The sequence below is a fragment of the Pecten maximus genome, chromosome 3 (assembly GCF_902652985.1).
Source record: "Pecten maximus chromosome 3, xPecMax1.1, whole genome shotgun sequence".
Lineage (NCBI taxonomy): Eukaryota > Metazoa > Mollusca > Bivalvia > Pectinida > Pectinidae > Pecten > Pecten maximus.
In genome coordinates, this window is record NC_047017.1 from 35088261 (window position 1) to 35102964 (window position 14704).

At 38.9% G+C, this 14704-nt stretch overlaps 1 protein-coding gene across 7 annotated transcripts in view; it reads right to left on the minus strand.

Moving 5' to 3' along the window:
• The window catches only part of LOC117323996 (spectrin beta chain, non-erythrocytic 5-like), a 119855-nt gene that overhangs the window by 26376 nt on the left and 78775 nt on the right, over window positions 1-14704 (minus strand). For 5 of the 7 annotated variants that reach the window (XM_033879576.1, XM_033879580.1, XM_033879579.1 and 2 more), the window contains 18 exons: window positions 13655-13666; window positions 8051-8169; window positions 7489-7717; window positions 7145-7266; window positions 6821-6881; window positions 6387-6488; window positions 5951-6139; window positions 5361-5438; window positions 4955-5218; window positions 4472-4618; window positions 3997-4134; window positions 3635-3760; window positions 3171-3301; window positions 2882-3068; window positions 2555-2755; window positions 2152-2247; window positions 1805-1939; window positions 162-344 (listed from right to left, as the gene is read on the minus strand). In XM_033879576.1, coding sequence (XP_033735467.1) covers window positions 162-344; window positions 1805-1939; window positions 2152-2247; window positions 2555-2755; window positions 2882-3068; window positions 3171-3301; window positions 3635-3760; window positions 3997-4134; window positions 4472-4618; window positions 4955-5218; window positions 5361-5438; window positions 5951-6139; window positions 6387-6488; window positions 6821-6881; window positions 7145-7266; window positions 7489-7717; window positions 8051-8169; window positions 13655-13666 — 2520 coding nt within the window. The remainder of the gene's footprint in view (window positions 1-161; window positions 345-1804; window positions 1940-2151; window positions 2248-2554; window positions 2756-2881; window positions 3069-3170; window positions 3302-3634; window positions 3761-3996; window positions 4135-4471; window positions 4619-4954; window positions 5219-5360; window positions 5439-5950; window positions 6140-6386; window positions 6489-6820; window positions 6882-7144; window positions 7267-7488; window positions 7718-8050; window positions 8170-13654; window positions 13667-14704) is intronic. The other 2 variants (XM_033879577.1, XM_033879574.1) reach the window with 1 other exon arrangement.

Genomic DNA, 14704 nt, shown 5'->3' on the forward strand with positions numbered 1-14704 from the left:
TCACTTAAAGAAAAACCTTTTTTTAAATTTTAACTTCAAATTATCTAAAAGATCAACATTGAAGATATCTCAGTCAGATTTCCAGCTTTTTAATTCCAAATTAATAAGTCAGCTGAATAATGAAAGCTACTACAGCTATTTCTTCATTCATACAAACTGACCTCCACATGCTCAAGATCTTGTCCGTAGTCCTCCGATGCTGCTATGACGACTCGATCAGAGATCCAGACAGTCACCTCCTCTGCTTCACGGTAAAATTCGTACAGTTTTTTCGTATCGGTAAGTCTGGCACGGCGCTGGCTGGACAGATCCTGGAGATGGCTGTGTTTATTCTCAACAGATGCCTACAGAACATGAATAATTATTATTTACACAACAGATAATGAACAAATGAAAATAAATTTTAACAATTCCTGGAAGCTAAAAATCTGAACACTAAATTTTAAAGTTGATCTCAAGAATGACGAAATCTGTAACAAGTATATTGGTCACTAAACCCTGATACTGGTAGATATCATACAGAACATAAGCATATTAATAAGGAAGCCATGTTTTAATATTTCTGAATTTGAATGGTATGTCTTCATCTAGTATATCTTTTTGTAGAGCAATACCATGTTGTAAGAGGTTTATTACTGAGTGACCACCTAGGGTTGTAAGTCTATAACTTAAGCTGATCTGGTCCACACCAGTAAGATGTGTATTATCGAGTGACCACCTAGGGTTGTGAATCTGTAACTTAGATGATCTGGTCCACACCAGTAAGATGTGTATTATCGAGTGACCACCTAGGGTTGTGACTCTATAACTTAGATGATCTGGTCCACACCAGTAAGATGTGTATTATTGAGTGACCACCTAGGGTTGTGAATCTATAACTTAGATGATCTGGTCCACACCAGTAAGAGGTGTATTATCGAGTGACCACCTAGGGTTGTGAACCATAACTTAGATGATCTGGTCCACACCAGTAAGATGTGTATTATCGAGTGACCACCTAGGGTTGTAAATCTGTAACTTAGATGATCTGGTCCACACCAGTAGAAGTGTATTATCGAGTGACCACCTAGGGTTGTGAATCTGTAACTTAGATGATCTGGTCCACACCAGTAAGATGTGTATTATCGAGTGACCACCTAGGGTTGTGACTCTATAACTTAGATGATCTGGTCCACACCAGTAAGATGTGTATTATCGAGTGACCACCTAGGGTTGTGAATCTATAACTTAGATGATCTGGTCCACACCAGTAAGAGGTGTATTATCGAGTGACCATCTAGGGTTGTGAATCTATAACTTAGATGATCTGGTCCACACCAGTAAGATGTGTATTATCGAGTGACCACCTAGGGTTGTGACTCTATAACTTAGATGATCTGGTCCACACCAGTAAGATGTGTATTATCGAGTGACCACCTAGGGTTGTGAATCTATAACTTAGATGATCTGGTCCACACCAGTAAGAGGTGTATTATCGAGTGACCACCTAGGGTTGTGAACCATAACTTAGATGATCTGGTCCACACCAGTAAGATGTGTATTATCGAGTGACCACCTAGGGTTGTGAACCATAACTTAGATGATCTGGTCCACACCAGTAAGATGTGTATTATCGAGTGACCATCTAGGGTTGTGAATCTGTAACTTAGATGATCTGGTCCACACCAGTAAGATTTGTATTATCGAGTGACCACCTAGGGTTGTGACTCTATAACTTAGATGATCTGGTCCACACCAGTAAGATGTGTATTATCGAGTGACCACCTAGGGTTGTGAATCTATAACTTAGCTGATTGGTCCATACCTGTTGTTTCTTGACATTCTCACTGTCATAGTGACCCTTGTCCACTAAGGTTCGACTCAGTGCTGCCAGTTCACCGATGTTGTTACTAAAGTTATCAATGTCTCTCTCCAGGGCGTCCAGTTTCTTTGTGTAAGCCTGGAACAAGGAAATAAATCAGGATAATATTCCTTATATATCAACTATAATGTTTCTCTACACATCTTTTTGATAGCTGTTTGTGTTGTTCACAGGTTCATGATGTTCATGGTCTCATTAATCATATGACAATATTTGCGTTACAATATAATAAGTATTGTTGAATTATGTTTGTATTAGTTAGACCTATAACCTGAGGAGTCTATACATACCAGTACGGTATCCTCATCTTTACCGTAGTCAGGACTACTGAGGACAGGAATCTTCTCATCCATCCAGCTGTTAGCCTCGGCTATCTCAGCGTAAAACTGTAAGACACAGCCGTAAAACCATCAAGACAATGAAAACATGGAAATGAAATCAAAATTTGTTGATCTAGTAATGAAACTTTCTTTTAATATACACTTTACAATTCAAATATAAAGAACTATTTGATTTCGAATTTGCTAAACTTTTGATGTAGATGAAAATAACCTGCATCCAATCATGAGACTAGTTTATAGTTAACCATACCAAACCATTCATCTTACAACACCAAATTTAAGTTTGTAAATCTCTCAGTCTCAAGATTTTTGGCACAGTTTACAATAAATTATTCATTGATAAAAATGTTACCTTTTGAGATTCCAGGGAGTCTTGTAGAGCGACCTTGCGGACGGATGTCTGTTCCTTGAGCTGCTGAAGGTCGCGGTGTAGTTCATCAAGTCGTACCTCGATGTCTTGGCTGGCAAAATGTTTGGACTGAATCATTCTCTGTGCATTACTAGCTACCTCATCAATCAGAGGTTCATGAGCGATGATCTCTGCCTCTAATGCCTGTAATTACAAGTTTGGTGGGTATTTATACACTAGTCCTAAGTAATTAATGTCACCAGTATTAAGGAAATTGTCAGAATATACTCATCAAATTTTTTTTCATTCATACTTTATATGAATACACACCTGGTGTTTTTTCATTAGGTTCTGGACGGCTGGGTATGAGGCCCCGAGATCAGTGGAAGAGGCGACTGGTTTCTTGTCCTGTATCCATGACATCTCATCCTCTGCATCACGGTAGAATTGATACATCAACAGTGCCTCTTCCAAGTTGTCACGCCTGATGGTGCAAGGCTCTGTCAGGGACTTGTATCTGTTGGAGGTCAAAAGTAACAACATTCAGACAAATTCTACCTGGTGTGAGGAATGGAACTACTAGGAGGAGTAAATGTTATACACTGTCACAGTGACATACCTGTCAGATGTTTCTTTGGCCCTAGCTTGCAGGTCCTTGTTCATAAAGTGTTTAGCCTCCTTGAACACCTGAGCAGCGTCCTGGACATCGGTCACCTTCTCTCTATGGATCTGGATGTCCTGTTCTAGCATCTGTAAAAACAATCACACATCTTTAGTATATATCACTCTTTATCTGAAATGTAGACACACCTGACATACTACTTAAAACCAGGAGGTAGGAACTAACACATCTGGAGTCCAACTAGAATATCGGAGATCTCCAACAGACACAGGCATCAGAATAGTGTTTGATCAGCTAGTGTTACATTACGTATATTGAGAAATCAGCAACTTTCAGGAAATTTTATCAAATGATTAGAAGGTAATTGAGTAACGTGAAAATGAGGTAAAGACATTAAATGATCAATGGCCACCTTTAATTATCATTACTACAATGTAATCCCTCTGATAACAAGGTCTCACCTGGTGTTTCTTGAGAAGGTTGTTGACGGAGGTGAGGTCCTTGCCATGGTCCTCTGACATGAGTTGTGACTCCACATCTTCCATCCATGACATGAGGTCATCCACCACTCGATTGAACATCAGTGCCTACAACAACAACATGGTACTGAGGGTTTTCATTAACGAAAAAACAAGCCGTAGCATACTGTATTTACCTTGATTGTTAGTCCTGATTTACATCATCAACTTCCCTACTAACTCTGCCATGCAACTGTAATATCATTATATCCCATCATATTCTCAATTTACATCATTTAAATCAACTAATGTGCTATCCCATAAATTAAATTTTGGCAGACAAATATTATGCGTATATGATATACCTGGTAGGCGTCCTGGAGCCTGTCCTTCTTTTCAGCACTGGCTGCCATGAGAGCTTCCCAACTCAACTCTAACTCGTTCAGTCGCTTCTCTATATCAGTCTTGGCGTAGTGCTCTTCTTTTTCCAGTCCCTTGCCCTCCTGTTAAAGAAATGAAATAAGAAGTATTATGATATTGCATGTTCACAGCTCTGTTAAATGAAACCAGAACTGAAATAAGTATTATGATATAGCAATAAAGGGTTTGATGTAAACTGTTTAAAATTTCTATCTGGTTGTAATCATGAATAAAAGCTAAGAAGTATATGATGACAAGGAAAATTATCTCAAGTTTCAAGTCTTTCCAAAATATCCTGAAAATATGAAAGTTTGAAGAATCCATTTGTGGTGACCTGATGAATAGTTTTCACCCTAGGCCTGGCTTTAAACTCAAACGTCATATGTAGGTGTTCTGCAAAGAAGTTTGTATAATACCTACCTCTACAACGGCGTCCACACGGTTCCTGTTGGCAGTCACCTCAGCCTCAAACGCTTGGTGCTTCTGTAGCTTGGCTTGTAGGTTGGTAGGGTCCCGGTAGGACTCATCAAGGGCAACCTGGAGCTTCTCATTTATCCAGTTAGACACCTAAATTACAAACGCAATGAGGAATTTTAAAAAAGATGATGGGAAATATTGAAATAAATGAGTTCAGAATTAATCCTTCATCTGATCCACTTTGTTCCTGCCTATATTCATATGCTTTTTTTACCATAACGATTTCTTCTTAATATGTTCCCCATCAATATAGAACTGTACCCCCTAGAAGCAATAAGAGTTTGCGTAACAAATTAAGTAGTCTAGGACAAGGTTTACCTCAAAACTTACAAATGTCAGAAGCACTTACAGTAAATATTGGTCATGTTATATAAATCTGCTATTCCACTTATGTAGTTTTGCATCATCAGCAGGCTTACAACTTACTTCATACATATTCCTGAGGAAGAGCTGGTAGTTTTTGGAATCCTCTAACTTCTGCCTCCTGGCTGCTGATTGGTCCATGAACCGCCTGGTGCGTTCCACTGCCGCCTGACAGCGGTCTACAATCTCGTGAGTTGCGTAGTGGTTCTGTTCTCTCAGGTTTTGTGCGAACTGTTTCAGGTCTTCCAGTCGGTCCTGTTGGGCTGCGGTCGCCTTCTCAAATCCGTCATGTTTCTTAATTAAGGCCTCAACACTGTACAAGGTATTCTGAAACCACAAACAGATCATTCTTATAATACTTATTGGTCAAAGTAAATATCTAAACTACTTGTCATGATTTTCCTGCTAAATACATGATTACATGATATATCCCTTACAAACACATTGACCTCTAAGAAGTGTATATTACCCCAAGGTCATCATTAGACAGGAAAGCCTCCTTGGTAGATATCCACGACTCCACCTGCTCTGCTGTCTCGATGAAAACCTGTAAAATCAGGTATGGTTATCAGCTAAGCGGTTACATAAATTTTCAATCATCACATTTCCTATCTGGCTTACCTACCACTTATTATGTGCACTCAATGTAACACTATTGAAATCTATAATGCCAACCTTAATATCAATTCACATTATCAGATTTTGTTTATACCAACCTTTATTTTTTGTTATTAAGAGTCAAAAGTGAAAGCAAAATGTTTTTAATCTATCACAGGTAGACAAACCATGTTGTTATACATAATTATACAAGAAAATATTTTGTGTATACATGTTTTATTTCACGTGATATAATTTAAGTTAGATTTTATTCTGGAACTTTTATATTCCCAACAAAGAGAATGTTTGCAAAACATTTCAATCAAGCTAATCTTAAGTGAAAATAAGGAATTTTCAATTTCAATATTTTTTTAATTTCAAATCAAAACTACCAAATTTTTCTATTCAATGTTTGACTAGATATATTCCATCACCTAACTACATTGTGACCTTTGACCTTACCTGGAGGTCATGACATTGAGTGAGGACAACATTGCGTTTGTCCCAAGCTCCATTCAGTGAGAGTTTTGTGTGGTCAAGTTGACCGATGGTCTTCTGTATTTCCTCGGAGGCGTAATGTTTGTACTCTATTAATTTGTTACCATATTCTCTCGCAGCAGAAAAGTGGGGTTTACGACCATCAATCTCCGCCTGGGCAACAATAAAAAAAATAACATTACAGAGATAACAAGTTCCAACAGCAAAATATTAAAATCTGTAATTTATATCTACGGCACTGAGTGTTGCTGGAAATCTTCTGCATTTTTTGTGTGTGTTTGATAGAGTGCCTAAGAATATTTTGTTTTACTTTTTGTCATTGAGTGTTGGTAAAAATCTCTTACAATTTTTTGTGAGTCATCAAGTGCCGTAATTAATCAGTATGAGTGTTATAAGATACCTTGCGTTCGTGGTGCATCTGTAGTAGACTCTCCGCCTCAGGAACGTCCTTGGCTAGGTCAGCAGCATTCATCCTTGTGGTCATGTCACCTGACCAGGCAATCTGTAAAGTTCAACATTAAGGTAAAATACACTTTATACATCCACTTACTTACAACAGTCCCAAAGGACCTGTACTGCTCTCCTGTTACTCAATATTATCTGCAAATACATCTGTTATCTGACCTTGAGTAAGTCACATATTACAAAGGTCATCACACATGAAGAAAAAATAAACCATGCTTGATAAGTAATTCAACAATACAATTCATGGCAAAAGACCTCAAAAGTTTATTGTTACAATTTCAAAATCAGAGAGAAGGATAATTTTCCTTCTGCTATAATTAACAAGAGGCATTAACGTAACAAACATTTATGATGAATGTAATAACTAACCAGCTCTCTAGCATCCGTCAGGAACTTCTGTAGTTTGTAGGACTCTGCCAGCCTCGACTTCCTGTAAGTATAATTTTAGAATAAAATTTGTGAAATTAACAAAATTGAGAGATTCAAAACTGAACTTATAATTATGTCTTGTGAGCAGGTACTAGCCTAAGGGTGATTTTTAATACACTGTACTAACATTATATACATTTATACATGCTACATAATTGAATCCAATATCAATTCCCACCCAGATCCACTTTAAAACAGTATATGAGACATTTATGAGCCTGGAAGTCTTCCTATCTATAACGGTGGTCCAGTTACCATGCCTACCTGAGGTCGGAGAGGTCCTCCAGTTTCTCCCAGTTGTCCTGGGCCTCTTTTTGTTTAGATAGGATGGAATCTGCCATATCTGGATACTTGTTACAGAGCTGACGACACTGCAGCTCAATTCTCTGTTCATGATAACAAACATTTAAAATCAATTTCAAATTAATCACAAAATTAAAGTTTCAAATGTATCCCTCTTCAACTGGCAAATACAAGTATTTCAATTTTGCAAATTCAGGACTTTGAAACTGTTTTAAAATGAAATGTAACCCCCACAGAATCAGGTAAAACTTCTTGTTTTAAAATATGTCTTCGAAGTGTTCATACTTATTTATTACGAGTATTACCTCGAGCTGAGTCTGAAGTGCGGTCATATCCCGTTCCATCTCCTCCTGTCTCCTCTGCAGGGCCTCTACGGCAGGCAAGTCCTTGCCCATGTCCTCACTGGCCAGCAGCACAGCCTTCTCATTGATACGGTCATCAATGTCATCTACGTCACGGTTAAAGGCGTGGATCTCCAAGGCAGCTGCCAACTTCTGTTTGTAGCTGTTAAGGTCACCCTGGATATCTTTCCACCTAGTTATAAATAGCATTGTGTTAAGACGTAACATCTAGCCCTAACTGATATCAGGAGCTTAGTACAACATCTAACAGGTGTCAATGAAAATGTATCATATTATGTTATATGAGTTGTATAGGTCATAAATAGTGACCTTTGAGTATTACTCTGGTATAAGTGAGATATCACAGAACAAAGTAAAAGTCTAATGCTTTCAGACTATAGAACAGAAACAGAAAATGTCTCTGCCATTAATGTGACTATAAGGATCATAAAAACAAATTTTAACATAAATTTTAAGATACAATTTAGAACCACTTGTTAGTTTGTATATCTGATCTCGAACTTACTTTTGGTTCATCTCGTCCCTCCTCTGTTTGACGGCCATGGTGTCTGTTCGTCCCTGTGAGATGAGCTTGGTGGCCAGGTCATTGATGGCTTTGATACGACTATCATCTACAGTAATACCCTGTCAGAGTAGTAAGTGAAGCATAAGACAAGGGAGACAACTAATCACCAGGCTATAGCTCCGTTCACATTGTGAATCTCCAAGGAAGATTTCCCCAGGTAGATTGACATAAATTCTACTTTTGATTGGTATACTTAGTTATGAAATTGTATATTGAAATACCTACACATGATACACTATCTATAAATGATAGCTTATTTCCAATATTATACATACAAATCCTGTATACAGTAAACATATCACTTTAATTAATTCAGCTCATCTGCCACTTTTTTAGTCCCACAACAGTAACAGTACCAACTGAATGACAGTGTTCAACATTAATATGTGGCCATTTATCAACATTTCTTATGATATACTTCTGATACCAAGTAAATCACAAAAGAAAAATACATCCCTTCCCACTCACAGAACCACAGGTATATATAACATAGTCCACCCAACCAAACCCCCAGAACCACAGGTATATATAACATAGTCCACCCAACTAAACCTCCAGAACCACAGGTATATATAACATAGTCCACCCAACCAAACCCCCAGAACTACAGGTATATATAACATAGTCCACCCAACCAAACCCCCAGAACCACAGGTATATATAATATAGTCCACCCAACCAAACCCCCAGAACCACAGGTATATATAACATAGTCCACCCAACCAAACCCCCAGAACCACAGGTATATATAACATAGTCCACCCAACCAAACCCCCAGAACCACAGGTATATATAACATAGTCCACCCAACCAAACCCCCAGAACCACAGGTATATATAACATAGTCCACCCAACCAAACCCCCAGAACCACAGGTATATATAACATAGTCCACCCAACCAAACCCCCAGAACCACAGGTATATATAACATAGTCCACCCAACCAAACCCCCAGAACCACAGGTATATATAACTTAGTCCACCCAACCAAACCCCCAGAACCACAGGTATATATAACATAGTCCACCCAACCAAACCCCCAGAACCACAGGTATATATAACATAGTCCACCCAACCAAACCCCCAGAACCACAGGTATATATAATATAGTCCACCCAACCAAACCCCCAGAACCACAGGTATATATAACATAGTCCACCCAACCAAACCCCCAGAACCACTGGTATATATAACATAGTCCACCCAACCAAACCCCCAGAACCACAGGTATATATAACATAGTCCACCCAACCTAACCCCCAGAACCACAGGTATATATAACATAGTCCACCAACCAACCCCCAGAACCACAGGTATATATAACATAGTCCACCCAACCAAATCCCCAGAACCACAGGTATATATAACATAGTCCACCCAACCAAACCCCCAGAACTACAGGTATATATAACATAGTCCACCCAACCAAATCCCCAGAACCACAGGTATATATAACATAGTCCACCCAACCAAACCCCCAGAACCACAGGTATATATAACATAGTCCACCCAACCAAACCCCCAGAACAACTGGTATATATAACATAGTCCACCCAACTAAACCTCCAGAACAACTGGTATATATAACATAGTCCACCCAACCAAACCTCCAGAACCACAGGTATATATAACATAGTCCACCCAACTAAACCTCCAGAACAACTGGTATATATAACATAGTCCACCCAACCAAACCCCCAGAACCACAGGTATATATAACATAGTCCACCCAACCAAATCCCCAGAACCACAGGTATATATAACATAGTCCACCCAACCAAACCCCCAGAACCACAGGTATATATAACATAGTCCACCCAACCAAACCCCCAGAACCACAGGTATATATAACATAGTACACCCAACCAAACCCCCAGAACCACAGGTATATATAACATAGTCCACCCAACCAAACCCCCAGAACCACAGGTATATATAACATAGTCCACCCAACTAAACCTCCAGAACCACAGGTATATATAACATAGTCCACCCAACCAAACCCCCAGAACTACAGGTATATATAACATAGTCCACCCAACCAAACCCCCAGAACCACAGGTATATATAATATAGTCCACCCAACCAAACCCCCAGAACCACAGGTATATATAACATAGTCCACCCAACCAAACCCCCAGAACCACAGGTATATATAACATAGTCCACCCAACCAAACCCCCAGAACCACAGGTATATATAACATAGTCCACCCAACCAAACCCCCAGAACCACAGGTATATATAACATAGTCCACCCAACCAAACCCCCAGAACCACAGGTATATATAACATAGTCCACCCAACCAAACCCCCAGAACCACAGGTATATATAACTTAGTCCACCCAACCAAACCCCCAGAACCACAGGTATATATAACATAGTCCACCCAACCAAACCCCCAGAACCACAGGTATATATAACATAGTCCACCCAACCAAACCCCCAGAACCACAGGTATATATAACATAGTCCACCCAACCAAACCCCCAGAACCACAGGTATATATAATATAGTCCACCCAACCAAACCCCCAGAACCACAGGTATATATAACATAGTCCACCCAACCAAACCCCCAGAACCACTGGTATATATAACATAGTCCACCCAACCAAACCCCCAGAACCACAGGTATATATAACATAGTCCACCCAACCTAACCCCCAGAACCACAGGTATATATAACATAGTCCACCAACCAACCCCCAGAACCACAGGTATATATAACATAGTCCACCCAACCAAATCCCCAGAACCACAGGTATATATAACATAGTCCACCCAACCAAACCCCCAGAACTACAGGTATATATAACATAGTCCACCCAACCAAATCCCCAGAACCACAGGTATATATAACATAGTCCACCCAACCAAACCCCCAGAACCACAGGTATATATAACATAGTCCACCCAACCAAACCCCCAGAACAACTGGTATATATAACATAGTCCACCCAACTAAACCTCCAGAACAACTGGTATATATAACATAGTCCACCCAACCAAACCTCCAGAACCACAGGTATATATAACATAGTCCACCCAACTAAACCTCCAGAACAACTGGTATATATAACATAGTCCACCCAACCAAACCCCCAGAACCACAGGTATATATAACATAGTCCACCCAACCAAATCCCCAGAACCACAGGTATATATAACATAGTCCACCCAACCAAACCCCCAGAACCACAGGTATATATAACATAGTCCACCCAACCAAACCCCCAGAACCACAGGTATATATAACATAGTCCACCCAACCAAACCCCCAGAACCACAGGTATATATAACATAGTCCACCCAACCAAACCCCCAGAACCACAGGTATATATAACATAGTCCACCCAACCAAATCCCCAGAACCACAGGTATATATAACATAGTCCACCCAACCAAACCTCCAGAACCACAGGTATATATAACATAGTCCACCAACCAAACCCCCAGAACCACAGGTATATATAACATAGTCCACCCAACCAAATCCCCAGAACCACAGGTATATATAACATAGTCCACCCAACCAAACCTCCAGAACCACAGGTATATATAACATAGTCCACCCAACCAAACCCCCAGAACCACAGGTATATATAACATAGTCCACCCAACCAAACCTCCAGAACCACAGGTATATATAACATAGTCCACCCAACCAAACCCCCAGAACCACAGGTATATATAACATAGTCCACCCAACCAAACCCCCAGAACCACAGGTATATATAATATAGTCCACCCAACCAAACCCCCAGAACCACAGGTATATATAACATAGTCCACCCAACCAAATCCCCAGAACCACAGGTATATATAACATAGTCCACCCAACCAAACCCCCAGAACAGCAGGTATATATAACATAGTCCACCCAACCAAACCCCCAGAACCACAGGTATATATAACATAGTCCACCCAACCAAACCCCCAGAACCACAGGTATATATAATATAGTCCATCCAACCAAACCCCCAGAACCACAGGTATATATAACATAGTCCACCCAACCAAACCCCCAGAACTACAGGTACATATAACATAGTCCACCCAACCAAACCCCCAGAACCACAGGTATATATAACATAGTCCACCCTACCAAACCCCCAGAACCACAGGTCTATAATATAGTCCACCCAACTAAACCTCCAGAACCACAGGTATATATTTAGACCAGAGTGAGCTATCACAAACCCCAACCAAAAGATTCCTGGTAGAGATCAGAGTGAGCTATCTCCAAACCCCAACCAAAAGATTCCTGGTAGAGATCAGAGTGAGCTATCTCCAAACCCCAACCAAAATATTCTTGGTAGAGGTCAGAGTGAGCTATCACAAACCCCAACAAATGATTCCTGGTAGAGGTCAGAGTGAGCTATCTCCAATCCCAACCAAATAGAGGTCAGAGTGAGCTTTCACTTAACCCGAACAAAAGATTCCTGGTAAATGTCAGAGTGAGCTATCTTCAGCAGTAGAATGTGGAGATGTGTGCAATGAATGCAACAAGAATGGTTAAAGTAACACTTCTACATTTCCTTAAATTTTACAAGTTTATTAAATCAAAACATTCTAGACATGGAAATGTTACTTTAACTCCGCTCAAACAACTTGTGATTTTTACTTACTGAGTGACTACATATATTTTGACTCAAATTGCCACACATTGCTGATCAACAAGCACTAAAAGTGTAAGGGATGCAGGCTTCAGTTCTACTATCACAAATCTATCAACTTATTTATAATGACATGTATTTCTGGTCATTTCAACAATGTATCATTTTTTTTCAATTTTTTTTTTTTAGAAATACATGGCTTTAACAAGATATGAAATTCAACACTGTACGGGTCAATATTTAGAAGGATGCAAATAAACATTCAGCTTCATATAATGGGTACAAAATATACATGACAGATGACTTAAGGTGATAAAGGACAGGGAATTCTGGGAAATATTGTAACGAAGGAGACAGTGGTAAGCAAATAGGAGAAAGGGACTTATACATTTAGGTACATACATATCATGCAGTGACAAAGTGGGGATTCAGAAAAGATAATTGGTTTTGACATATTTCTAAAATGCTTTATTAAGCTTTTTTTTGTCTTTTTTGTTGTTGTCAATAACATATAGTAAAGAATAGTTTCAACTACCTGTAATCATGTTTAAGGAATCAGAAAATTCCCAGAATATGAGGTTGAACTTAAAATGTACATCTATGATATATCACACTATTATCCTTCAATCCTCATGGTATCATTTCAAATATAATCAGCCGAGTACATTATGACTTTTTTCACATTTGAAAGAATGTTCATGCTAATGATCTAAGCCAACAGACATGTTTGCCATCTACATCACAATGGTACCAAATGTGTGAGATTAATAACTGAACATTATCTTATCATTAACACTCTTTGCTAAGCTTTCAATCTAATCAATTTCCTCTCTAGTGCTTCATTGAGGGCAATGGGTGAACAGCGGCGATTGAAGGATGGTGAGATGTAGGTGAGAGAGAGAGGGGTGTTAAAATGAAAGTGCTTACACCAAGAGAGTCCTGGAATACAAGGGCACAGTTAGTGTTAATATACCTGTATAACCAATAACATCACTACAGACAGGCCCATACCCTACAAGGGCACAGTTAGTGTTAATATACCTGTATAACCTAATAACATCACTAAAGACAGGCCCATACCCTACAAGGGCACAGTTAGTGTTAATATACCTGTATAACCAATAACATCACTACAGACAGGACCATACCCTACAAGGGCACAGTTAGTGTTAATATACCTGTATAACCGATAACATCACTACAGACAGGCCCATACCCTACAAGGGTACAGTTAGTGTTAATATACCTGTATAACCAATAACATCACTACAGACAGGACCATACCCTACAAGGGCACAGTTAGTGTTAATATACCTGTATAACCAATAACATCACTACAGACAGGACCATACCCTACAAGGGCACAGTTAGTGTTAATATACCTGTATAACCAATAACATCACTACAGACAGGACCATACCCTTAATAGCCACCAGAGTCGTATCAAATTTAGTATGGCACACTCAATAAATTTTAACCAAGCTAACATATCCTAGCACATTATTCTAACAAACAGGTAATGATGTGTCCTAGCAAGAATAAGTACAAAGTTTAGACAAGTTGAAATCAGTTACCATGCATGGTAGCAACAATAACTTCAAATGACCAAAAAAAAAAAAACAAATAAAGCCTTGAGGGGTCATATATTAAAAATGCAAAATTTTAATATCTAAAATTTCTGTAGCATAGTTAAACTAGGTTTTTGAAATGATTGCTTTATAACAGCAATCTTATCTGCCAAATCTGCTCAAAAAATTACAATTACTAACCTGGACCAAATCATGGGGCTTCTTATATAAAAGTTTCACAAGAAATCAATTCTGTAGTATTGGAGTTTGAGATCATATGATATATAATCTTTTAACAATTTGTGAATAACGAATGGCAAATATTCCAAATTTTAGCAAATACCTGTTATCCTACCAAATTTTAGCAAATACCTGTTATCCTACCAAATTTTAGCAAATACCTATTATC